The 25456-nt window shown below is 41.4% G+C and overlaps 1 protein-coding gene across 15 annotated transcripts in view; it reads left to right on the forward strand.

Moving 5' to 3' along the window:
• The window catches only part of TMEM266 (transmembrane protein 266), an 84774-nt gene that overhangs the window by 24731 nt on the left and 34587 nt on the right, over positions 1 to 25456 (forward strand). For 10 of the 15 annotated variants that reach the window (XM_053954221.1, XM_053954224.1, XM_053954220.1 and 7 more), the window contains 6 exons: positions 186 to 264; positions 1469 to 1569; positions 2530 to 2634; positions 4681 to 4869; positions 15261 to 15415; positions 19302 to 19375. In XM_053954221.1, the coding sequence (XP_053810196.1) occupies positions 2621 to 2634; positions 4681 to 4869; positions 15261 to 15415; positions 19302 to 19375 (432 nt within the window). In that variant the 5' untranslated portion in view covers positions 186 to 264; positions 1469 to 1569; positions 2530 to 2620. The other 5 variants (XM_053954234.1, XM_053954233.1, XM_053954230.1 and 2 more) reach the window with 4 other exon arrangements.

Below are 25456 nucleotides of genomic sequence, written 5' to 3' on the forward strand. Positions count from 1 at the left end.
GCCTGGAAAGAAGCATGAATCACAGTCATCCATTTTGGAGATAGATACATACATATACACAACCTATTACATCTTTTTTGTCTTCTTACTGCGCTTACTGACTAGTCTCTTCAGTTTGTTAGATCAGCTAATACATTAGTAATTTTTCCCAGAGATTACTCACGTTTTGCCACTTTCTGTTTCAGGAGGGTTGCAGTGGGTCCTGTGGAGAGCCGAGTCCCTGTCTCTCCTTTCGGGTGTCTCGGCGCCGCTCGTCTCAGCCCGGTGAGCTCCTTGTGTCATGGTAGCGATCCCCGCGGCTGCGAGCTGGACTCTGCTCCCTGCAGAGGAGCTGCTGCCCTCCTGCCAGCAGCTCCTTCAGGCCTGGGGTGAGCAAACTTTACCTGCAGAGCTGCCAGCTCCAGCAGGAGGGAGCTGGCCTGGCTTGGTGCTGCTGCCACTGGTCACATCCAGTTCAGAGCCCTGGCTGAGCTGTAAAAAACAGTTCTGCTTAATTGCAAATGCACTTCCAGCTTTGGGAAAGTGAGAGAAGGGAGGGACAAATATTTAATGTTTGTGTCCTGGCCCATTCCCTAGAATCTTAGGATTAATCTAAAAAAATAAGATTTCTTAAAATCTAGATGTACAGTTTTTGACACTGCTTTCTTTTCTAAGTCCCCTTTGGAAGTGAGATTGGGGTTACCAGCGCTGTGCTGTCTCCCAAATAAATGGTGAGGTTTTACTAGGTTAAGAAGCTTCCACATGTGCATTTGCCTGTCTGTCCTCTAAGGCCAATTTCCATCAGTCTTATTCCCATTTCCTAAATCAGCTGCATCCCCATGTACTTTTTACTCCCCAGGCCTGCAAATGCAGTTAGAGCAGTTAGATAGATTCTCAGTTTTCTCACTCTCAGAAGACAGGTGCACAGTACCTCATGCCTTGACCACGTTCTCATGCTGAGTGCTTAGAGCAACTGATTTCATTCAAAATTGTTTGGGGTTGTTTGTGTTATAAAATGTCAGCTGAAAGTGACATGTTAGGGAGTTAACATGGCAAACCAAGTCTGAGTCTTATATTTTAGTTTTGTTGTGCTGGTATGTGCAACAGTTCCCATCAGAAAGCTCTGTGTGATTGAAATATTCATAAATTTAGGCAAATGTTTTAGTATTTTGCTGCCTTAGGGGTACAGTAGATGAAATAATTTAAGGCATACAAAGACCAGGGAATAGACTCCCGCTGATACTTGAATGGATATGAAATCAAGTTTCTGCTGTATTAGCAAAGCTTTATCTGAAAAACGTTTCCTTCTTGTTCTGTCTTTAGAAGCATTACAAAACTGTAAATAAACAGAGGGTGTGTGTCTTTCTAAAGTATGTGTAATCTTTTGTTTTAAAGTTGTCCTCTTCATATTAAATTAAATTGCTTTTGGCTGACTTACCTACCTGAGGAGAGTGATCACAGTGTAGAACTTCTTTTCTTGCATATCCAGGCACATTATCTGGAAAATGTGAAAATGCATTGGCTACATTTTGCATTTTTGTAAAAGTACAAATCATGAAATAAAGCCTTGGAAATGGCTCTTCAAAAGATGTAAGTTCAATTTTACTTTTTTGTATGAAGTGATTGTTAAGGATCTTGATGTAGCTACATTTGTATGTCTCCACTGTAAATACCTGACTAACAATTCAGCCTGTAAGTGACTCTAGGGTAAAGTTTAGCATAAGAGCATTTTTCACGATCACTAGTTATTGTAAGTAATTTAATTTGCCGATGTTTATTTCTGTTTCTCAAAATAAGAGTCTGTTTTTATGTTGCTTTTAAAAATTTTGTAGCATCTAATCTTCACAATAGCTTCACAAGATCTTTCATTTATAAGAGCTTTAGTTTGTTGTGTGGTATTCCTCATTTTTCCTGCTTCCAAAACCTGTGTATCAGTAGGTTTCATTCTCACAGGCTTGTCCTCTTTTGCTCTGGTGGCCATGCTTTGCTCCAGGTACAGGACAAGTGGAGATTTTGCCTTTTCCAAATGTGTTACTGGGTTTTGCTGATCAGAACACTATCCTGCTAACAGCCCTAGTGTTTGATGACATTATTTAATTTTTGGAAGAGACTTCCTAAGATAGCAAAGGGAGTCAGGAACAGTTCAAACTGGAAAATGAACAACAAACTCCCAAACTTCATTGACAATGTTAATGCGTATGTCTAGAAAGTGTAAAAAATTGTCTTCCAATACGCTCCTGAAGCCGTGAGCTTTCTCTGAAATTCCCTTCCCCTCTCTGATCTTGGTTATTTTCTCAGCAATCTAGTGGTTTAAAATAAGACCTGTGTTCTTAAGGAATTATGTATGTGCCTGTGTGCAAACATAAATGCACTGTAACTTTACAGCTTCCATAATATGGAGGAATTAACCTGGAATGAAAACACTTTGAAAAAGAATCATAGAGGGGAACTAACCTATTAGTCCCATTTGCAAGATGACAACAGAAGTCAGTGTAGCCCTTTGGATTTCTTTCAGCTGTGTTTTAGATAACCTTGTTTTGCTTCTCACAGAGACCTAATCTTGCAAGGCTAGAACTTTAATGCAGAGCACTGGAAGTAGTTAGATACTGGAACCACTGCTGATTTGGTCGCATCCTCCAACATGAGCAATCCTCAGTAAGTACCACGTGATACAAATTACTTTAAATGAAAGGGAACAGGCTGCTACCTGGAGAAGAACGATGTGACATCCTGGAGGTTTTGTATTTGTATAAAGTATGTGACTTAGCAGAAACTATGTGAATGATGCTGTCAGCATGTCGGATGTGCATTACTAACAGCAGTGGCTGAAAACTAGTATGTTATGTTATTTTCAGATCTGTTTATCTTTCTTTTTCCCGCCATCAACTCTGTCTGCCACACCACTCTGTTTGGTTTTCTTTTCAATCTCATCAGACTTTGTCATCTAGTCTGTGTAAGAATACAGAAACTCAGTACTGTTGGGGGAGGGAAGGTTGCACCAACCCATTTCCTGTTTCTTTTATAGTACTGGAAATTGGATCATTGTATGCTCTTTCATGCAAAACTGACCCAGCTTAGACTTACAAAGGTACATGTCCACAGGATGGCATTAAATTTGAAAATCAAAGAAAATTCTTGCTAAAATTAGCTTTTACCTCTGGGTTTCTGATTTCATATTGTTTACAGAAGAATACAGTTCTGTTGGAAATTAAAGAATCTCATTACTTTCCATTATTAGTTACACATGAATAAAAGAAAAGCTTTTAGGATGTTCAGATAGTACTTCCTTTTACCTTCTTTTTCTGCCACAGTATGACACAGCTGCAGCCTTTCCCTGCCAAATTCTCTACATATAACAGCATTTTACTTTCTTGGTAATTCTGGCGGCAGTTAGTTCCTTTTAATTCAAGAATAATGTCTTCCATCTGAAAATATTTGTCTAATGGTGAGACTCAGACCAGTGGAAACTTTCAACATAGAATTTTACTTCCTTCACCCACATCCTTAAACTATGTCCTTATACAAGGTATACCAGTTGAGTGATCTTCTAAAGCAGCCTCTTATTTTTGGGAAAAAAAAAAAAGGAACTGCTAACCAGATTGCTTAAATTGCTGGAAGATTTTAATAAGCTTCTTTAAAATAAAATGCAGTTTTTGCAGTCAAATAACACGGGTGCTAAAAACTTTTTAACTATACCCCTGTGGAAAAAGAGTGTCTCTACACCTGCTGTAAACCTCTGACAGTAGCCTGAGATTTCTTCCAAAGTTACCAGGCTCCCCTAGAAGAAAGCTGGAGAAGTTTGTGTTTGCACATCCTTGGAATGAAAGGACAGGGCAAGCAGCTTTGCTGGGTGCTGCAAAGATCAGCCCTTGACATGCAAGCTGTGTCCTACAGTCGAGTCATCCTGTGCATGCACTAATGGCAACAGATAAAATTCCTACAGAAGTAGTATCTTGTTCTAAATGTGGGAGACACACACATTGTCAGACTGTTTTTAGCTGCGTGGAGTTTCCATTAGTGTTAGTAGGCTGCTAAAAGAATACCTGATCAGATTTAGAAGCTGTACATAAGGTTAGTTAAGATTCAGGAGGAGGGGGAGGCCATCATTCTTCTGAATCACTGTTCCCTTTCAGAACTATTTTGAAATAACTTGTAACAGAATGATCCTTTTTAGGTGAATGTAACAAAGCTGCCATCCGTCAAAACTATTTAATCAGTATTCAGATCTGCAGTGGAAGAGGGGTCTAACTGCACCTAGTAGTTAACAGTTGATTTGTATATAATAATTAAAAACCCAGCTGTTCATTGCTCACCAATCTAACTTACAGAGCACCGAATCTTTAGTTGGCATAGTTACATGCCTTCTTTCTGTTTTGCATAAGTATTTTCCTTTTGGGCTCATGCATTTTTTCTCTATTTGTTTATAACACAGACATTTATATTTAGCGCTTTTGAAGCAGATTCAGCAGAGTGAAATGTTGTTCTCCTTTGTGAGGTTTCTGTTGATTAGAGTGAGAACTACTAAAGATTGGAGAGATTTGATCTGCCTCTTTAATGACAACACCTCCTCAATGACCTTGCAGAGGCCTTTTAAGTTGTTGGCTCTTTAGGATTCCATGAAGTTCTTGTCTCTAACTTCCTTTTACTTGCTTGCTGATGTATATTTCTTTATGTGTATACATGTGTTTATTCAATTTTCAGGCCTACAATTGAAGGCAGTGTTTCAGAAGTTGAGATCATTTCCCAGCAAGTGGAAGAAGAGACCAAAAGCATTGCTCCTGTGCAGCTTGTTAATTTTGCTTATCGAGATCTACCTTTAGCTGCACTTGATCTGTCTGTGGCTGGGTCCCAGCTTTTGCCAAATTTGGATGAGGAGTACCAAAGGGAAGGGTAAGTACAAAGGGCAGATTTTTGTCATGTAGTTTTAGGTTACAGGAATTTCATGGCCTGTAAAACAGGAAACCTTAAGCTGAAGAAGTGCAGCCAGTTGTCCTTAAACCCTATGTAAAAGTGCTTTCACGGGATGGAAGAGACCTTTTCTAATATCACTGATCTGGGCTGGTTTAGAACTGTTTATCATTTGAAGTGGTTCATAGCTACTGTTTGACCACACTCTGGAAGCTTTATCTCAGGAAAAAGCAGATGAAATACCTGGCCTGTCAGACAAGCAGAATGGCCTGGTGAAAGCACCTTGAGAAAGGTATTTCAGGATAACGAGAGTTGGCTGCTGTGACTCTTGTACATAACTGTACATCTCCTGACTGAGAGGTAATGTCTGGTACTGCTGATTCCAGGACAGAGAGTGTACTTGTCACCCAGTAATTTGAATTCTGTAGTTTGCTAATGTGAGAATGTTGTCTTTGATAATGTACACAGTATATACACGCTGCTCCTGTTTTCATAAAATGGTGGTTCCAGGTTTATTGCAATAAAGATCTTAATCGGTTCATAGCATCTGCCCAAACATAGCCCAATGTCAGATTATGTAGCACTGTTGTCCTACAGGACATCAGAAGTCATCCTTGTGCCTGGTTCAGGCTTGAAGTGGCTGTAGGTGGACTGCTGTACTAAATTCTTTATGAAAGATTTGGGTCAACTGAAGAGAATCCTGAGGAAAGCAGTGAGAATGATTGGAGGCTCAGAAAACCTGCCGTGGAGTACTGATTGAAATAACTGCATTTCACATGACAAAGAGACTTTGAGGGGAGCTTCCAACAGACTTCAGTGAGGAAGGGAGCAGCCTGTTACTGATCTCCATGATGTTTAGGACAAGAAGTAAAAAGCTTGAATTGCAGCAGAGAGTAGTGAGGGCAGCAAAGTGCTGGGGTAGACTTCTGGTGTGTGTGGGAAGGAGGGGGATAGAGGTACAGTTGCTGGATGTCTTCAGGAGGATGCATTTGGCATGGATGCCTGGATGGCATCAGGAATGATGACACTGTATTTAACATCCCTCAGGACAGAAAGGGGCTGAGCACTGGGGCCTGCCCTCCCTGGTTCTGTGCCTGCTGTTCCCCTGGGTGTCACACTGGACACAGACCTACTCCACTGTCAGTAAAAGCTCCAGGGAGAGCACTTCCCAATAAGCCATATAGAATGCTTGCTGCTGAAGATTTTAAAGGCTTTATATAAGCCTCCATTTATTAACAGCTCAGTACATTTTAACCTGTGCTCTGTAATCAGCAGAGACCTCCTTGATCTGAGCTCAGCAGGTATTCTGTGTGGTACTCAGGAAGCAAGACGTGGGGAAGGCTGTTGCCTTTAATTTCTTTGCAAATTGACTTCATGAGACTTCTCCAAAAAGCTGTTACTCCAAACAAGGGGAAATACATTTCGAGTAGGTTATATAAGTATGCTACAACTGTAACATAAAATACCCTGCATAGCAAAAGAGGCACTTGAAAATTAATTTGAGTATGCAGGTGTAACCCTCAGGCTATTTTGGTGCTGAGTCAGTACCAGTTTAGTTCAAATATGCATTTTTATAGATTGTTATGATCTGAAACTCAGTTCTTCACTGTGCCAAAGGGCATAGGTCTCTCACTATAACCATCTGAGTAGCTTTGCAGTCTTAAACATGGAAATAGGCTTGTCATTCTTTTCCTCAGCAGAGATCTGTCCCTTCACTCAGACTTCTTTTGTGGCTTTGTCAGTCTGAATGGAAATAAGCAGGTGCCCTCCACACCTCCCAGCTGTAGAGCACATTCTCTGAAGAAAGTTCAGAGCTTAAGTTTGCACATACCAATGCATTTTGGGTGAGTGTGTTCAGCTGCCTTGTGGGAACGGTTGCTTCTTCCTTTCAGAAGCATCCGTGACAACTGATGCCCTGAGAAATTTCGGAGCAGAGCTGGGCTTCAGGAGCCCAGCAGCAAAGTAAAATACTATCCCTGTGCTTGGTTGGGAATATGTCTGGTTTTGTGGATGTGGTGTAATTTCTTTCCCATGGCCTTGTTCACTGTGGCTGGCTCCAACCCGAGTGAGGAGAAGGTGGGATGGGGCAGATCAGTTTGATACAGGGACTGGCAGCCACGTCTCCCTTAGGTGCAAAGAGGGGGATGTGGGGAGGGCAGCACAGGGAAGTGGCAGAAAATGGCAAAAATCCCTGTGGTTTGTGCCAGCACCCATCTTCGTGACTGAGGCTCTGTTGCCCCAGTGCTGCTGTGCAGAGTGCAGGTGGAGATACCAGCAGGTACTGCTAATGCCAGAGAGTAAAAGATTCCCTTCCCTGGAAGTCTGCCTTTTGTTGCAGACTCCATGTGTTACCTTCTGCATGCATTTCCCAGAGAATGTCAGGGAAGATGCCAGCCTGCATGGAGCTGCATGTGTTCTGTGTGGCTCTGATACTCTGGATCTGCAGCTGGTCTAGGCAAGCTGCAGTTGTTCTAACTGCAGGGCTCTGGCACATGCCTGTGCTTGGAAGACTGGGTGGTTGTTACAAGCTGCTTCTCTCCACAGCCTTGCTGGACAACAGAACTGTCCACAGTCAGCAGTTCCTGGTGACTCTGGGCATTCACCAGTCAGTCTCCATTTCCTTGCACGGAAGGGCAAGAGATACTTCAGACTAGGGATGAACGAGAGGGCAAGAAAGGAGTCTTCTGACTGAATGGTTTCGTTCTGTGCACCCCAGGGAGCACACAAGGTTTTCCTCTACCTTTTCTTCTTTAAGGCTACAAGGTGTACAGGGCCCAAGCACAAATTTTACCTGGTTGCTACCTAGGGGAGCTTTTTTTTTCGTCTGAGGGAATATTTATCTTCATAAAGCTGATATTAATAGGTGATCAGGAATAGGTGGGTCATAACCCTCGTTGTGTGCCTGCAAATTCTCAGATGGCATCACATTAGCTACCTCTCTGACAAGAAAAGAAAGAAATGAGAAGGAAAAGAGAGTAAGTTATGGTCTGTCTTTAACTTGTTAGCTCGTACGTAAGCCGACATTCCTGTGGCTTTAATACTAGAATAAAAGTCTTTTATTTTAGTGCAGTTTGATAGGTCTTTGCCTTTTCATATCAGATTCTCAGGGCAGTCAGTTCCTGTCTGTTGGTGGTGTTTAAGGAATTTTGTGAACAGTTTGAGCTGGTTTTGTCAGACATTTAGATGACAATGCTGATCCCTGTGCTAAGCAAGAAAGAAAGGACTGCAGGTTAGAGGCAAGTTAAGCCTGTCCCTAATGTACACCTGTAAGTAGTGAAAGGATAATCAGGCAAGAAAAACATTTCTGCTCTACCTGAAACCCTCAAACAAAATTCAAAACATGTTGTCCTGAATTTACTGCTGGAGAGGCTGTGGCTGTATTGACCTCAGTTTGCATGAAAAGAATATGCCAGCATTTCTTTAAGGAGCCTAATGACCCAGAAAGATGAGATGATTTTTAAATATTAACGTTGCTTTAAATACCACTCTTATTTTTTTCCAATCAAGTATTCTGTTTTTCAAAAAATAGTTTCTCTCTTCTGCTTTTTTTCCATCAAGTCCAATAAAAGTGATGGAGAATAGCAGAAAAACTGACAACATGCAGAAAGTAATACATGGATAAGGAAAAGCTCTCCTTCCTATATTTTCTGTAAGTTCCAGTTAATAGGTATCAATCACAATAAATTGTAAAAAAATTGACAGATAGTTGCACTACAGAGTGTATTTTATTGTGTAAATACACAGGTAGACAGTCAGCCTCTCTCTTGATGAAGATCTGTGTTTACTGGAGTTGAGAAACAAGGGGGAGAGATATACACCAACTTTTAAATTATTCTTTGTATTTGTTTTAAATTGCAGCTCTTGAGTTCTAATGTTAAACATTTGAAACAGGTGTTTTCAAATACTGTGTTTTACAACAAAACTATGAAGTTCCCGAGTTCACAGTTAATGTGACTCACTTGACATTACTTGTAAACAGTCATGCTGTTGTAATTTAATAATTTATGGTCATCTGTTCACAGCCTTAGATTTGTATGGTCTCAGCTAGAAAGTGCATTAAACAGTGGGAATATCGGAAAAAAGAAAACCATAAGGAGAGAGAAGGAGAGAGAGGAAGGGAAACCAAAACTGAACAGAGATTTACAGAGATGCAGAGAGGAGTTGTGAGCTCTCATTTTAAACTGGTTACAAGACTGTGCTGGTAAATGTATTCACTCATCCTGGGAAAAAAATATGTCTGTTCCTTCAGTCTGTCTTCTGTAATTGTACCAAATAGGTGCTATTATTTTGCTTTTCAGATTAATCTTTCAGATATTACTTTGATTTTTTGAGGTATTTTACTTGTACTTTCTACAAAACTTAAAGGAGCTTTATCTAAAAGATCAAGTTATCACATTTCTCTTGTTTTCTGCTGTTCTTGTCTTTGTCTAGTGGCTTAATTAAAAATAGTCCATTTTGTGAAAAGTTTTGTGCACCTCTGCGGATCTTGGATCTGGAATAAGGGTGAATAATGAGGTCCAAGCCCAAGATAAAGTGCAAGGGTTTTGGAGGGCACACCTATTTCATGTACCAAGCAAGCTCCTATTTACAAAAGTGAGTTGTAATTTAGTTTTAGCTGCCAGTCGTAGTCTGAATCCAGAAAGATGATGCAAAATCCTAACATGAGGATGCAGTGGATGAGAGTGTAGTGCTGATCTGTTCTTTGTGCAGTACTTTATCACTGCTGCTCCCGGTGCTGTGGTCCAAAACAGACCTGCACTGCAGCAGAAAAGGAGCATTCAGCTCAACAGAACCTCTGAGGTGCTCGGCTCTTCAGCAGAGAAAACATGCAATTGTCAGCTATGTTAGAGGTGTTCAGTGATATAGAAATTTCTGTTTCTGTACACAGCCTTTGAAGTGTTTCTCTTGGTAAATTTTGTTTTCCAGAGTAGCTCATTACTGTGTTTATCCCAGTACCTCAGTGCTTTGACTGTGTTCCCCCCATGTCTTTTATCAAGTGGTAGAGAGAGCAGTACTCTTAAGACAGAGAATTAATTTTCTAGCTCAGTGATTTTAAGAGTTTTTTGGTTTGGAGATATTTCTGTATTTTTCCAACAGAACTTGCTTTTCCCAGATAGTTTTTGAGGATAGAAATGTAGCATTTGTAGCCCACAGATCACTGTTTGCAAAGCTCTTTATTGGAGACTGGAAATTACATGAGTCTAATTTGTCTGGCTTGACACTGGAATTGTCTGAATTGGGGAAGGTATGGCTTCGGGCAAATATTGAAATATGGATAAGCCATAGGACAAATAGGAAATGTGGAAAAGAGGAATATTTGTCTGGAAGGCAGGTCTGTAAAAAAATCAGCTAAATGCTGAGCAGCAGTGTAAAAGCAAATCAGATCTTAGGGTTGCTAAGGAAAAAGAGCAGAGAATAAAAGAGAGGCCGTTGTTGTGCCTCTCTGTATATCCAAGCTTTGCCCATGTCTTGAACACGAGTGCAGTTCTGATCCCTGTCAGAATATGGTAGATAGAAAAGAACTGGAAAAGAATCAAAGAAAAACAGTGATCAAAGATGTGATACGTCTTCCATTGGAGATTACTGTGTAAACTAGGACTCCACAGTCTGGAAAAGAGAAGGTTGACTGAGATTTGATTGATACTACAAAGTCTATGACACAGAGGTTAAAATAGGTTTGACACCCACACATCACCCTCCCAATACAGTCTCTAAGGTATATTAATAGATAAAGGCCCAGTTCCAAAGAAACAAAAAGAGTTTGCTCTTGGCACAGAGGGCAGTAGATGCCTGAAGCTACTTTCTGAAGGATGTGTGCCTGAGAGAAGCTTATCCCCACAAGGGGAGGTTGAACAAGTTTGTGGAAGAGAAATTCACTGAAGTTTACTAAGTACAGCCTGAGAAAATACATCTGTCTCAGGAAGTGACAAAATGGAAAAGAGCTGGATTCTGTGAGAATGTTAAAGGGTTGGATTTATATGTTTGCTCTGTTCTTAGTCATCTGCTCATGGCCACTGTTGGAGACAGGGTGCCAAGCCTTGGTTCAGAATATTCTAGTATGTCTGTTCTTATGTTTCTTAAAGGGAGCTTTTGAGGCTGATGTTATATTGCACTAAAAATTTTAACATAAAAAGGAAAAACCTAACAAGCAATTTTCTAGTGAGAGGAGTAAAAGGCCAGGTAATCACTGGATGTCTGTGAGCAATTGGTGTGATATACTCCTGTAAGGAAAGCACAGATGATCCTAGAAAGCTTCAAGTACTTCAAACAGAGCTGGGAATCATTCATGTAATTAATTAACCCTATTCTAAAACATTATCTGCCGCTCCAGTTGTCTGTATTCACAAACAGGAGGGGCTGCTGGGATAGTTACAGAAACAGTGTTCTACAAAAAGCATGGGCTTGAATTGGATTGCACACGTGGCTGCCATTGCTGTGTATAATGCATCATGGACAGAGTGCCAGGTGGGGAAAAGACCTAATCAAGCAAAGAATAATATTGGCACAAGGATGAGTGTGTATAAACTAGCCATGGGTGAGCTGGGGAGAAGCATGGGGGAATCTCTCTTGCCATTTGAGCAGCAGAGTTTTGCAGGAATCTTCAAGAAGTGCCACGGGGTTTGAAACAGTACAACAGTTTTAGGGGTAAAAAGATGAGAGTGTCATTAATAGTTAAAGTCCTGTAGCTAAACGAGGCTTGTAGTAGTCCAGAAAAGAGGTGCAGAGCTCTGTGTGTTCTTGGAGTTAGCTGCTCCAGGCCTCCAGCTGCTCCCTGCAGCCTGCTGTGAGGCTCTGCTGTCTGGCTTGGCTCAGCCACATTTTGTATTGTTATTTAGCCTGTGTTCCTGTCACTTCCTGACCATAGCCTTTCTTCTCCTTCAGATAGCAATTTGGATCTTATCCATCCTTCTGTTTTCTCATCATAACCATCTTGTGAGGTGCAAACACTTGCTGTTTAGCCAAAAGAAAGAAAGAAAAAAAAAAAAAGACAGGATAAGGTATAATGCAAATTTTGGGGTATTTGTTTACAAGACCAGAAAATAGAAACAGTGACAGCTGTTAAAAGCTTGAAAAAACTGTTTGTAGTGGTTCCTTACCAGATAAATATGTTCAACCTTTCCCAGTTTTGCCTTATGTTCTTTTTTTCCCAAGCTGTTTATTAGTAAGACTAACAGGATGCTGACAGATTGGTTTTGGACAAAGCCATGTGTGAAAGTATCTTAAAAAAAAATTACCCCTGGTAAAATTCCACTAAATCTATTTTAATGTCTCAGAACAAAACTGTACAGCTCAATGTCACCAACAAATAAAAATTTTCTGTGCTAGTACGTTTATTTATTTATCCAGGCATTGCAAGAAAGGTAAATTATATTTCTGTTGTAGAGACAAATTAGCTGAAATACCTAATGAACCTGTTTGAAATCACGCAGGAAAGTTTTCCAAAGTCACACTTGTCTGTGAATTCAAGCAAACACAGTCAGGACACCAATAGAATGTGGGCTTATTCTCTGAACAGATAGGGGACTTTTTAAATAGTTTGTGGGTTTTTGGCAATTTGTTTTTTTTTGTTTGGTTTGGGATTTTTTTGTCTGAAGTAAGGGAAAAAGGTCTTTTACTTGTCTATGGTTAGTATGAAATCTCTTCATAAATTTATGAGCTGTGTAAGTTATATTTTTAGTTTGTTGGGTTTTTTGGAAATTCTGTCTAGCTGACTTTCTAATCTGAGCTTAAAATTTTAAGTGTAGCTTTGCAGTATCACAGGTGAAATGGCCAGAATTTGGGAGGTAAGTTCAAACCCACACTAATTCTGGTAGTAGGGGTTTGTTGTTCTCCAAAACCAGATTTCCCTGAGTAGATGAGCCCTTGCACATCTGAAGGGGGAGAGAGAGAGAGACGCTGCTCTGCTAGAACAGGTTCCAGAGGTGAGGTCTGTGTGCCAGGGGTCAGGGTGGTGTTACCCTGCCAGCCTGCAGGCAGGGCTGTGCAGCTGCTGATCGCTGGCCACGTGTTAACCAACTCCCCTTGGTGCAGCAAGTTAGGACACAGAGCTGAACGTGCTTCTCCAGTGCTTAAATTTCAAATCCTTCGGTGTCTTTGAAATCCATTTATGTATTTTACGAGTATGCTAGAGGTAGAAGTGTGCACTTGAGCTGCACTTGGCCTCTTAAGCTGATTGCTTTTTCAGTTGTAAACTGGTAGTTTCATTCAGAAGCTTTCTAGAATTGTTGTTAATAATATTGAGTAATAATACTGAGCAGACAGAATAATGCCATGTTATTTAGGATTCTATAAGTAATTAGCAGCTTGAGTAATAATTATCATGGTTATGTGTATTGTATGCTAATTATTACAATTGGTGTGTTCTTGCTAGTGCATTTGGTATAGTTGAAAATTTTGACTATGCAGAGCTTTTAGAGGTAGGTACTTGGTACTTGGGCCCTCTACTGATGATTCTGTGAATAGGAAAATCTGCCCTGCAATATTAAAATACTGGCATAAGGGGTCGTTTGGAAAAGGGAACATAAATGTAAGCAGAGGCTACAACTAAAGCCTGTTCTGTTTAAACAGAGCCACCCCCCACTCACTGTTTTTAGAAATATCTAAAAAAACCTCAACCCTAAGCCTAAAATCATAGTTGCATTAAAAACAAATTACCCTGTTTTGAGATAAGTAAAATAAAACCCATTAAAAGGTCAAGCTGGCAAAAAGGCCCCTATCCCAATGCCTTTTTTTTGCCTAATGCTTTAACACAACCTATTTGAAATCTATTGCATTCTGTATTCAGGCTGGAGCCATAACAAGGTTTAACCTAAGGGCAAGTTGCTGATAGTAACACTTGTCAAATCTTCTCTGAAGCTTTGAGAGTCAATTGAGGAGGTCTTTTACAGTCAGGCAATCAGGCAATCTGACTACAAGTGTTGTTGATCTGCTTAATTCTGAGAAGCTGCTCGAAAGTGTCAAGTCTCTGAGCACTGCTTGGCATCGCTTTCTCCCTCATTTGTGAGTATGTCAGAAAACATTTTGTGATGTTTTTCCAGGAGTGTGATTATAACATGAGTTACTGAGTCTAGAGCTGTTTATTAGGAATTGATCAGTATCACCACATCTTCTTGTACACCTCTGATTTCTGTGTTGCGATATTTTAGTCAGACAGTGGGGTTACTGCACCACACTTGCAGCTTTTTTAACCGTGGCTAATAAATCATGTCAGCTTTTCATTACTTAATGTGTATTTACAGTGCTTTGAAAATCTGAAGTGTCAGGCAAACATCCCATCTGAGCTTTCTGAGGTGAGCCAGCACAGGAACCTTGCAGAGCACTGTGATGAGAGATTATGTGATACTGAGGGGGAGGAGTTAGGAGATGAGCAGAATCAGGATGGGCTTTATGCATTTGAAGTCCATACTACTGTTATTCCTATTACCAATACTCCTAAAAGGGGAAAAAAAAAATTAGCAACCCTCATGTAAATTTGTATCTGCATTAGCACAACACCAGTGCAACGTTTACTACTTCATCAGCTTCCCTCCTGAGTTCTGCTCCTCAGAACTCAGCCTCCTCACAGCTTCCTGCATCTGCCTAAACCTTATTTTTCCACTGAAAAACGGTGACCTCATCCAAACCAGGTTTGGGAGCGGTCCCTGGTGCATGCTGTCCCCCAAACTCTGGCAAGGTCATTCTTGGCCTGATCCACAAACAGGATGATGAGAGCTGGACAGATAGCCACGTGAGAGAGCCTTGGCCAGAGGCTTGACACTGCCAGGCTGTGTGCCTTTGCTGCCATAAAGTGTAGCTGTGGAGTCACTGAGTCGCTGCTGCTTCTTTGGTGTTTCCCACATTCCTGTTGTTCTTTTCTGCCATGTCACGGGCTGATTGTTGCAACCCAAATTTGGCAGCCCTTGTCAGATCTGTCTCATAGTAGAGCAGGGATAGAGGTGCATGGCCAGAAAATTCAGTAGCAGAAAAATAATTTTTAAAAAGTCATTAGCTTCTGAATAGCAGAGTCCTGCTGTGCCTTGGTACTCACTGATAAATGAATGCAGCATGTGTGTCAAAATAAGAGCACATGAGAGCTAGTGAGGCAGGAGGAAAGCAGAAATATGTGTATGATAATTAGGGCTGCATGGCTCAGTACACTGAAGGCGCTTGGACACCAGTGCACTCCAGGGCTGGGGAGATCCCAGGCTGAAGGCCTTTCTTACATTTCTCTGGGTAAAGAAACCAGTGAAAGTGAACTTTGCAAAGTCTTTGTGCATTATTGCTGAGTGTATCCATAACAGAAGAACTTACAATTTTCAGTTCACTGCTCTTTAGCTCTTTTCCTTTTTCACTTCTTTTCTTTTCTTGTTTTTCCCTTAATTTTATTTCCTTAGATCTAACTGGCTAAAACCGTGCTGTGGGAGACGAGCAGCTGTGTGGCAGGTATTTTTGCTCAGTGCAAGTCTCAACAGTTTCCTGGTAGCCTGTGTAGTATTGGTGGTGATTCTTCTGACTCTGGAACTCCTAATAGATATAAAGCTTCTCCAGTGTGAGTAGGAGGAATTTTTAATTTTGATGAAATAAAGGCTTAACTTGCTGGGAGGTTTTTGAAGGGGGAGGATGTTGGGAATGTTTTTTCCCTACCATTTAAATGATTACTAGGCTAGGTAAGAAATGTGTTCTTGTGGAACCCTGGTATAGTGAAGTCAGTCTCTTCTTTATTATTCTGACCAAAGCTAGGTCAAATAACAATTTCAGTACAGGACACATTTTCAAAGGACACAAGCAGAGTGTACATGCAGAGATTCACAGGTGTTGTCATTAGTACTTGAAAAGCTCTGTCCTTTATAGACATGTTACATATGCACAGGAGAAAAATCTGTGCATCATTAATCTCTGATACCCATCACATGTGGATAGACAAAAGTGATGAACATACAAAAATAAGTAGGATACTTGTTGTTAACCTCTTATTAATTACTTCTCAAAATTACAGCCTTCTATCTTGTAATGACCTGAAATGAGACAGATTTTCATTCTACTTTGCTAACACACTGTGAGTCAAATCATGGCTTAAATGGAGTTTGCTTTATCTGAATTCACTCTACACAGGTTCCACAATGGAAATTCTAATGCTGCTGTTTTGCTTCTTAATTCATCTTTTTTCCCCTACTCTTCTTTTCCTCCATTGCACCCCTTTTTTTTTTTCCTTTTTTCTCTCTTTTTGTTTTATGATACAAAGTTGACATGACCACAGGCACCACCAACACTTTTCCCTAAGCTAAATGTTGAGGAGCAGCCTCTAGTATCTCCATGCAATCTCAGATGTGTTGAAATGGCAGCTGGGTTTCAGGCAATCCCATAAATGCAAGAGTACATAGCACAGAAGAGCACCAGGTGTGTCCTGTGGCAGCTTTAAACTGAGCAAACCAAATTTTTATTCTGTTGAAGTCCTTTTACTGCTGCAATTTGCCAATTGATCATAGTGGCATAAAGATTCAGGTGTTGCAGTTGTATTCAGATGACTTTAAGGGACTTCATTGATAATTACAGCCATTTCTTAAACTCTGTGAGATGAATGTGAATGACTGTGTGTCGTTCCATGCTGTTGCTCCCCATTTCCACCCATCTGTCCATACTGTACACACTGTTCAGCACATGGCCACTGCCTTACAGCTGTTACTTTCTCTGCTCTCTGGTCACTCACCATTTTTGGATGAGGAAGCCCAGGATTTGGACAAGTCTGCCACTTTCAAAAAAGTCAGGAACGTGAATTGTGGGTATAAGGCCTTAAGGAAGAAGCTTTCAACAATACTTACTGAGGTGTCACATCTTTCTGTTTATGTAGAGAATTTTCACTTCCTGTAGAGTCAAAGGGTTTAAAGACTGTTGATTTCTCTGAGTTTTAACAGTTCGGTTATTCTTCTCTGGAAGCAGCCATTTTCTCACCACTTATTTTCTGAAGAACCTTCTAAAGAAAGCTTTACTTCAGGAGTCATTGCTCCCCTGTGTGTCTGGTGCATATGACACTGCTGAAAGCTCTGCAGCTTACACCTTGTGCATGACCTGCAGGTGTTTGGTTGAGCCAGATGACTTCACTGTTCAGAGGTGGCCCCAGCCACCAGGATGGATTTGCTCAGGACCATTCCACTTGTGTTACTACTTTACTTTTTAACTAATGAATCATGCCATGAGGCTTTTTGCCTTCACAAGTTTGAATACCTTCTATCTTGTTCTAAAGCAGATAAAGGCTGTCTCAGTGAGGCTGATCTAAGTATTCCAGTTGTGCCTTGCAAGGGATGTGTGTCATTTACACTGAGGTTTTGAAAAGCCATTAGCCCATAACTATGTTTCTCAAAAATATAATTACAGTTCTAAAGGGTTCTTTATAAAACCAAGCAGCGCATTAGGATGTCTCACAGCACATTACTGCCAGTTCTGTCCATAATAACAACTGCTAATCCATGCTATAGACTGTAATTACTTAGGAAGCCTCCCTTTATTAAAAGAAATCCAAACCAACCAACCGGAAAAAAAACCCAAAAAACTACAACAAAAGAAACCTGGTGTTTTCTTTGGCTGTGGCAATTTCAGAGTACAGTTTTTCTCTCCTGCTTTCGGTGTAGTCTTTAGTTGTATGATGCATTTCTCCCACGCACAAAGCTGTTGGTTTCATAGGTCAACACCACATTTACAAACTGTAGGACACACACGTGAAAAGGTCAGAGACCTTTTCGGGTATTTTAGCACAAAATGTATTCATACCAGAATTAGAAACCCCAGAAAGCAAGGGACATATAATACATGTTTTGTTTTAGGTCTCTGTTCTGTAATCGGGATTTTTAAGTCTGTCTTCAAAGTTCCTCGCATGCAGTAACAAAATAACATCACAATACCTTGTGATGTTCTGCAAAAGCAGAAATGAGTATTAACTTTCAACTCATTAAAAAAGAAAAAAAATTCAATGTTGTGGCAGGTTCCAATGCCTCAGAAATGCAGCCCATGCTATCCATTCCTCATCTTGAGCAGTTTTGGGGAGAAGGGGCTCAGGAAATGATGTTAGTACTGCCCTCGTTGTGCAGTCAGCACGGGGAGAAGGCAGCGCGGGGCCGAGGAGCTGCGCTGCCGGGCTGAGCCCTGCGGAGCCTCAGCACCGCGGGGTCAGCAGCAGCAGCACACACAGCCCTGCAGTGTCCATCTGTCTGCCAGGAAATCAGGAGCAGCAAGACTGAGAGCGGTGCCGCTACTCCGAGCTGCTGCGGCGCTCGCTCGGCTCTGTCCGGAGCAGCTTTCGTGCCGCGTTCGTGCTGCTGTGTCCCTGCGTGCCGCCAGGGGGCAGCCGGAGCCGCGTGTGTCGGTTGGAAAAGCGGCGTCCCAAGGGTTTCCCGTTCTTCAGGCTGCCCCGTAGAGATAGTGCTTTAGCAAACTTTATTATGCTGCGTTTTGCCGATTTGGTTCACCTTTAAGTAGTTCCTCTGCTGCAGTGTAGCAACTGCTATCATCAAGCTCCAAAAGAGCTTCAGCAGGGGGAGTTCCAGTGGCAGGGCATATTCGGTTTTATTTGTATCCTGAGTTCTTCCTACATCCTTTTCCTCTCCTTCCCGTATCGATCGATTCTGGTTTTAAAATAAAATTCTTCATTTAGTGTGTGCCCTGTATGCTCTTGGGAAATCGTTAAGTCTGCCGCAGCGCTGCACCTCTATGCACACAGCCACTGCTTGCCTTACACAGTCATTCCCTGACGCTGCAGGACTGCACAGACTGCTCTGCTCTGTCTGCTCTGGAGATAGCAGACTCACAAAGACCCTGCAGGGAGGAGAGAATGTTTACTCTTCATTCTCTTAGTCCAAACTTGGGAGCGTGTGGGAGTAGGACTTGCTAGCAGTTCAGTTATTGGACCCTGTCAACTTTCTGCATTTTTCTGTCAGCATGAAATGTATGTTGAAGCCCATTTTGAGCATTAATTTTTAAGCACCTGTTCCAGATAAATAGTGATCATCTGAGATGAATTGTCAAAGACTGAACACAAGGAATAATGTGGGGATAGTAGAGCATTCTGTTTCCTTACTGAGTCCTAGATCTGGATTTTTAGGTACACAGGAATTAGTCACACATCTCATACCAAAGCAACGTTGGGGTGAGAACACGAAGCAGTGGCAGAGCATCAAAGACCTGAGCTGTGTCTGCCATTGCTTACCAGCAGCAGGATCTGTTAAAGCTCCAGTGAAGAGCTGCTAACATGGTGAATGAAGGTGAGCAGCTGGCAGGGCTGGAGTTCCATGTCCATTGCATCCCATCCTCTTTCTGGTACTTCCATTGCAAAATCTAAGAAAGTAAGCTTTTACCATATGTAACTTGTGGCAGTACTAATAATGCTAAACCTAAGTTGCACTCTGCTACTATAATGACCCTTCGTTCTATTATGTTAATTGCAGTTTCAAGTGCTTCCCAGTTTGCAGGAGTAATTCACTGGATCAGCCTAGTCATCCTCTCTGTTTTCTTTTCAGAGGTATGTATAACCAAAGTCTTTCACCACATACAGAACTGCAAAGTATTTTTATGTTGTCACTGGAATTAGCAGGAGTTTTACAGTAGTTTGAGTGCAAATAACATAGCACAGTGTATTTCAAGGAAAAAACCAAGCAAAAGTGTACTGTTGCTGCTTCTACTTAGCAAACTAAAAAGTGTTATTTAGATTAGTACTGTATGTCAGTTGCTTAGAATTGGTGAGGAAACATGGAAGGGAAGATACTGCCTTAAAAATTATAATTGGTAAGCTGCAGAAAGAAATAATTATCTCTGAATCTACAGGCAGTGGACAGGATAGCTTGATCCATTTGTTATCAGTGTCACTGGGTATAAAGTATAGGATTCAGATGAAGAGATGTTCTTCAAGAATAAAGATCCATGGGAGTTTTGTACGAAAAGATCTGTTTTGAGAATGGAGTTCTCTCCTTTCACAATTTATTAAGGTAGTTTATGTATTCCAGGTTGCTGCATGTAGACCTAGCCAGAGAATGAAACAAATGGTGAATTTCTTTGCCAAAATGTGTATGAATGTATGCACTGGAAAAGGCTCTAGTCATGATGTAACAAATGACCAAACTGGGATAATCAGCCTTTCTGAGCTTTCAGCTTTGTTCCAGAAAGAAGTCTTTGGTATTGAGACATTAAGACTGCTCCTGAAATATTCTTCTAGTGCTGTTTTTCAGGTTTTAATATGTTACTTGTCACAATAACAAGTTTTCTGTTTGTTGAGTTGAAAGACAGCTTGGACTTAAAATACTTTACAATATTTTTTCAGGTTCCGTAGGAGAAAATATAATCCAGAAAGGTTTGTTAATGACTTCATTCTGTCAGAAATTTAGATAGTTACAAGGTGAAGGTTACAAAAAAACAATAATCAAAAAACAAAGCTATGATATCTGCAAATGATTTATTGAATCCCTTGTATTGAATTGATATTTATCATATATGATTGGTGATTTCCATGGTGCTCCTAATGAAATACACGTACATGGATCATTCTGTGTGTCTCAGCAGGGTTTTTTAGCTGGCGTTGTCCGTGGGTGCTTTCCTAAAGGGTTGTGTGATGGCAGGCAGGGATCTCACACTGCTCTGCATCCCAGCCTTCTGCTGCACTTACACAAGCAGGTCCCGTTACTGGCCCCATCCTTTGACAGTGGTGGTGGGCTCTAGGCTACGTGTAAGATGACTGAAAATAATCTCTGAACAATTAAAAGAACTTGTAGTCTTTCCTTTGTGAATTGCATATCCTAATTCCCAAAGGCTCAGGTTTGCTAGATGCTGTCCGTTCCCTTTAAAGAAATACTTTCCTCTCCCCTCCAGAATCTTTCCTCAGTGGGGATTAGCACCCTGGAGCTCCCTGTAATGCTGAGCTTCCCAATAGGATCAGCGTGTAACTGCTGCTAGCAGCATGGCTGCACAGCCACGTTCACCTGACCCCTTTACTTTCTGGAGCTGGTTTCACCAAAAGCCTCTCCTGTGCTGCTCAGTTCCCTGCTCTGCTGGACTGCAGTCTGCAGTTCTGTTTTCATTCCCCTGCACCCCCAGCACTCTGCTCACACCTGGGGCAATGTCTTGCTCCTGTGTCCCTCCCTGAGTGCACAGCTGCTGCTGGGCTGTTTGTGGCACTGCAGACACATCCTCGAGGCCGGGGCTCATCTGGCTCAAGGAAGAAATGGATTGTTTCAGTTCTGCTGGGACAGGGTACCCTCCAAAGTGGTTGAAGTGGTTCAGAAGTTTTTTTCAGGAGAAGAGTAACAGAAGTGTTTCACAGATCCAAAACAGTTTCCCTGACTCACCATCCTCATTTTGGATCTGCATTGGCTTTTCTCTCTTTATTAGATATTTAGAATTACTTTGTCTACGTGCTGTTCTCATTTATTATAAACTTATCACTCACTTCATTATCTACTTCTGTCTTCTGAAGTAGCTTCCTTCAGCTATTTGATTATGGTTTGAATTTAGATCAAAGAAAAATGAGGCCACAAGACAGCCATGTGAGGTGCATACACCAGGGTAGATTTTTGGATATGGATTCATTTGGCAGCTCAGAGATAGAGGTGGCTCCACAGAGCAGCTGGATGTGCTTCAGAGACCACCAGTCTGGGAAGGAGTTCAGGTGTACCTTTCCTGCTGGAGTTAGGTTGAGTTCATATTGAATTGTGTCTTATGAGAGCAAAAACAGAGAAAACAGAGAGTATAATTTTCTGTCATCCAATTTTTTTTTTCCCAAGAGGTTCCAAAATACTGCAAAAATTGCAAATGAACTTTTTTGCTCCATACATACTTTTTCTTTTCCCCATACTTAATTTTATTTACTCCTTTGGTCCCTTCAGGGCATTTCTTTTCCTCTGATTCCCATACCATGAGTCAGCTGTCTTTGGGATCGTTTGTTGAGATCACATGTTACAGTGAGATTCTGCAGTCTGTGGTTGTTCATGCCAGGATGATAATCCAGACATCAGCTTTAATTAGTTTACCTGAGGATAACGGGCAACTTCTGAGGATTGATGAGTCCTTCAGTCATTGTTTTTCTACTCAAAGCAAGGATTCAAGGTTTCTGGTGTTCAAAAAAGGTGGTTTCCATAGCAAGTACCCTGTTCTAAGTTTGGATGTTTAGTGTTTATTCTGTAATTTGGTCCCCATTAGTTGTAAATATGGGTACACAATTCTTCAGGAAGGCCTTAGCTTAAAGAGCAATGTTCTAAAATACTTGTTAAGACCCATAAAACTTTCAGCACAAAATCTGAATGTTTTGGAAGAATTCAACTGATTAAAGGAGGTGCTCTCAAAGCATTGCAGGTGATTGCAGTGCAGTTGAAGCTAAACAGCCACTGGCTTTCTGCTTGGTTAAAATGAGGGGGCTAAACATGCCAGCAGCTGGCAAATGCCACCAGAACAGCTGCCAGCAGAGCTGGGTAGCTGCTCTCACAGCATCTTCCTGCTTTCCCTAGGCTTGTCTTAACAACCACAAGCCTTAAAGGCACTTTGTTCATTTTATACTCTGTCATTGTCTGCGACTTTCCAGCATTAAAATATCCATATTCAAGTGAAGTGCACATCAGCTTTTTTTGCTTTTTTCCGTGTATTTGACCAGGATTTACTAGTGGTTTGTCTCTGTTAACATACATCACGATGATTTGTCTGTGCACCAGATGTCACCCAGACGTTAAGACAGAATAGCAGAGAAGAGAGAGGCACTGGGGAGAAATCCCAGTACCAGCAGCAAGGCGAGGCCAGGTTGTACCCTCTCAGGAGGGCAAACTCAGCCTTGGTATTAGTTGGCTGAGAAAAGGAGATGGGGAACGTGGCAGAGTTTTGGTAAGTGGATTGAAGTCTGCTCTTAACAGTTCTATCCCACTGCCACAATTACGTGGTCCTGTGGCTGTTGCTCAGCTCTGATTCTCCACTAGGACTGATGTGCAAGAATGTTCATGGATATTAGTTGCTTGCACTGCTCCGTGTGCTGCAGCCAGCCCAGCACCCAGGCATTCTGCTGAAGGGAAGCACGTGAGGGTTTCCCTGGGAGGAACCAAGGCTTGTGTACTCAGTCAGGCAAGCACCAAATCACAGCTTTTTTCTGCCATCTGTGTCCAAGAAATGAGCTCTCAAATTTAGTAGAGTAAGTCTGGGCTCCCAGCTGGTAAACAATCTGTTTCATTGCTATGGCTCAGAGGAGGAAATACTCCAAGGCTTTCCTCATCCTGTATGTTTAAAGGAAGTGTTCATAGTAGCTTGCCACTTTTCTCCTTGTCAATAGCAACCCTTGAAAGGAATAAAACCTCCAAAGGGAGACTCTGCTGTTAAAGTTCTGTTAAAAAAGAAAAACATCCTAAATGGCAAAACTAAGTAAAAATGTCTTTCCCTTAAATTCATAATTTATCTTAGAGAAACTCAGCTATGTTACTTTTGTTATATTATTTGTGAGCTTCAAAGAGCTGAGAGGAAAGGTAATCATCTCCTATTAGTCTTCTGTAAACTCTGGTTTCTCTTTTGTGTGCTTACTTTTATTCCCTGTGCATACAACTTTTCTTATGGTGTATAAATGCACTTCATTGCTGTATGTTTTGTATTCTAAATGGAATGAGTAGTGGAGTCTAAGGACAAAGATACAGGTTTGACATATTAATGTGATTTATAAAGGTAAATTTAGGCTTCTTTCTTTGCTAGTGTGTATAAAATAAATTTTAATATACTGGGAAATTTCTTTACTAAGCAATTTTGTGGCTTCACAAAGAAGTAGTTACCATGGAAAGTGGTCCTGTAAAGTTTTGGGAATCTTGCTGGACATCTGCCTGAAATACCAGTCTGCCCATTTCATTTCCAGTAGTATCCCTGACTTACAGTGTGCTCTATCAGTGCTTCATCTGTGCTTTCATCTCTTGATACTGACAGTGCTGCACCTCCTACACCACAGGTTTCAGAGAGAAGTGTTAGTGCTTGTGTGACCATGCCCAGAGGGAGCTTGTGATGCAGGGCTGCCTGAGCCCAGTTCCCTGGCCACTCTGCATGTGTGGTGGAGTCTCTGGAGAGCCATTCCCGTGCCTGAAAAGCCCTTTCAAATCTCTATAGAATTGTCAGTTGAAAACTCACTGGATTTCCCCGTATGCTAAGAATTAAGATTGTGGGAGTCTTGGGAGAACACAAGAAGAAATAGAAGTGCAGAGGTTGTGCAAAGGTGCATTTGGGTATGTGATGTCCTGGTGGTATTAGTGTTTGTGTCTGTTCATGGCACCAGGCTTTGGCAGGGAATGGTTTCTGTGGCACCACGAGCTGATGGAGCCCAGCAGTTCCAGAGTGCAGGACATGGGGTTGGGTTGTACTGGATAATGGTGACGTGGGGTCTGTAGTTTCAGAGCTTTGGTTGAAAAGAATCTGTGTGAGGAGGGTGCCTGTGCCCTGGAAACAGAAGGATGTGTTCGTTTCAATGTGCCAGCACGTTCCTCTGGGCTCTGCTGGCCTGGGCACGGCGTGTGCTAGGACAGCTCATGCAGTAGCTCAGTACAGGCACACCAGGAGATGGCAAAAGAGGATTCTTTTAAGGACTGAATGAGATAAGGCCTCTGGGAGTGACCCAGATGAGAGGGGTTATAAATTACAGATTGGGTACAAGGTGTTCTGGGAAAGCTTTCAATAAATATTTGGTCTTATGAGATATGTGGAAAAGGCAAAAGCTTAATTTACAGAGTTTCTGGAGCCTGTGTGATGGAGGGAGGGAGGGAGGAAGGAAGGAAGGAAATCCCCTTCCAACTGCCTCCATCCTGTCTATCTCCTGCCCAAGCTGTGCCCCATCATGAAATGCAAAGCTGCTCTCCTCTCTCCTTTGCCTCGTGCTGCTGGGCCAAGGTCCCCTCCTCTGCTGCCTCCTGCTGATTTCACACTACAGAGGGATTGGACACAGTGACTCCCTGAATAGTGAATTTTATATTAAATGTGCAAGCAGAAAAGTATTTAAAATTACTTAAAGTACTGTGCAGTTAGCTAACAAATGCAGATTGTGGGCATTCATACAGCTGGCTCAGCAAAGGACTTGGCCAAGTTTCCCTATAAAATTGAGAGAGAGAACCTGCAGCATCTGAACTTCACTGCTGACAGTCAATATTGTGCAAACAATTGTGTGTCACCAGGAGACTTTGTCAGTTTTGAAATAGGGTTTCTGTCTGAAAAATGATTTAAAATTTTATCTGGGTTTACTTCAGCTTAAAGAAGTTAACACAGCTGTTCAGTCATTTGCCTTTTATTAGTGCACTGGACAGACTTTTATGTAAGAAATTAGCTTTAGCAGAAGAAAAATGTATTTCTGATGTAACTAAAAAATATGTGTTAAGGACTTTCTAGTTAAAAGGTTTCTAGTCAAAAAACATTAAAGCTCTCTTTCTCAAGTAGAAAAAACCAATCTGGCAGTACTTTCCTTTAACAGGAAAGTGCTCACACAGATACGTAATGTTTTTTTCAAATCTGTATTCAAAAATGCAGGATGCCAGTAGTGTAATGCAAAAGTGTTTGTGTGCATTTGCTACATGCCTGCACATCAGTAGGAAACAGCGATGCTGCTCCAGTTTTT

The sequence above is a fragment of the Vidua chalybeata genome, chromosome 13 (genome assembly GCF_026979565.1).
Source record: "Vidua chalybeata isolate OUT-0048 chromosome 13, bVidCha1 merged haplotype, whole genome shotgun sequence".
NCBI lineage: Eukaryota > Metazoa > Chordata > Aves > Passeriformes > Viduidae > Vidua > Vidua chalybeata.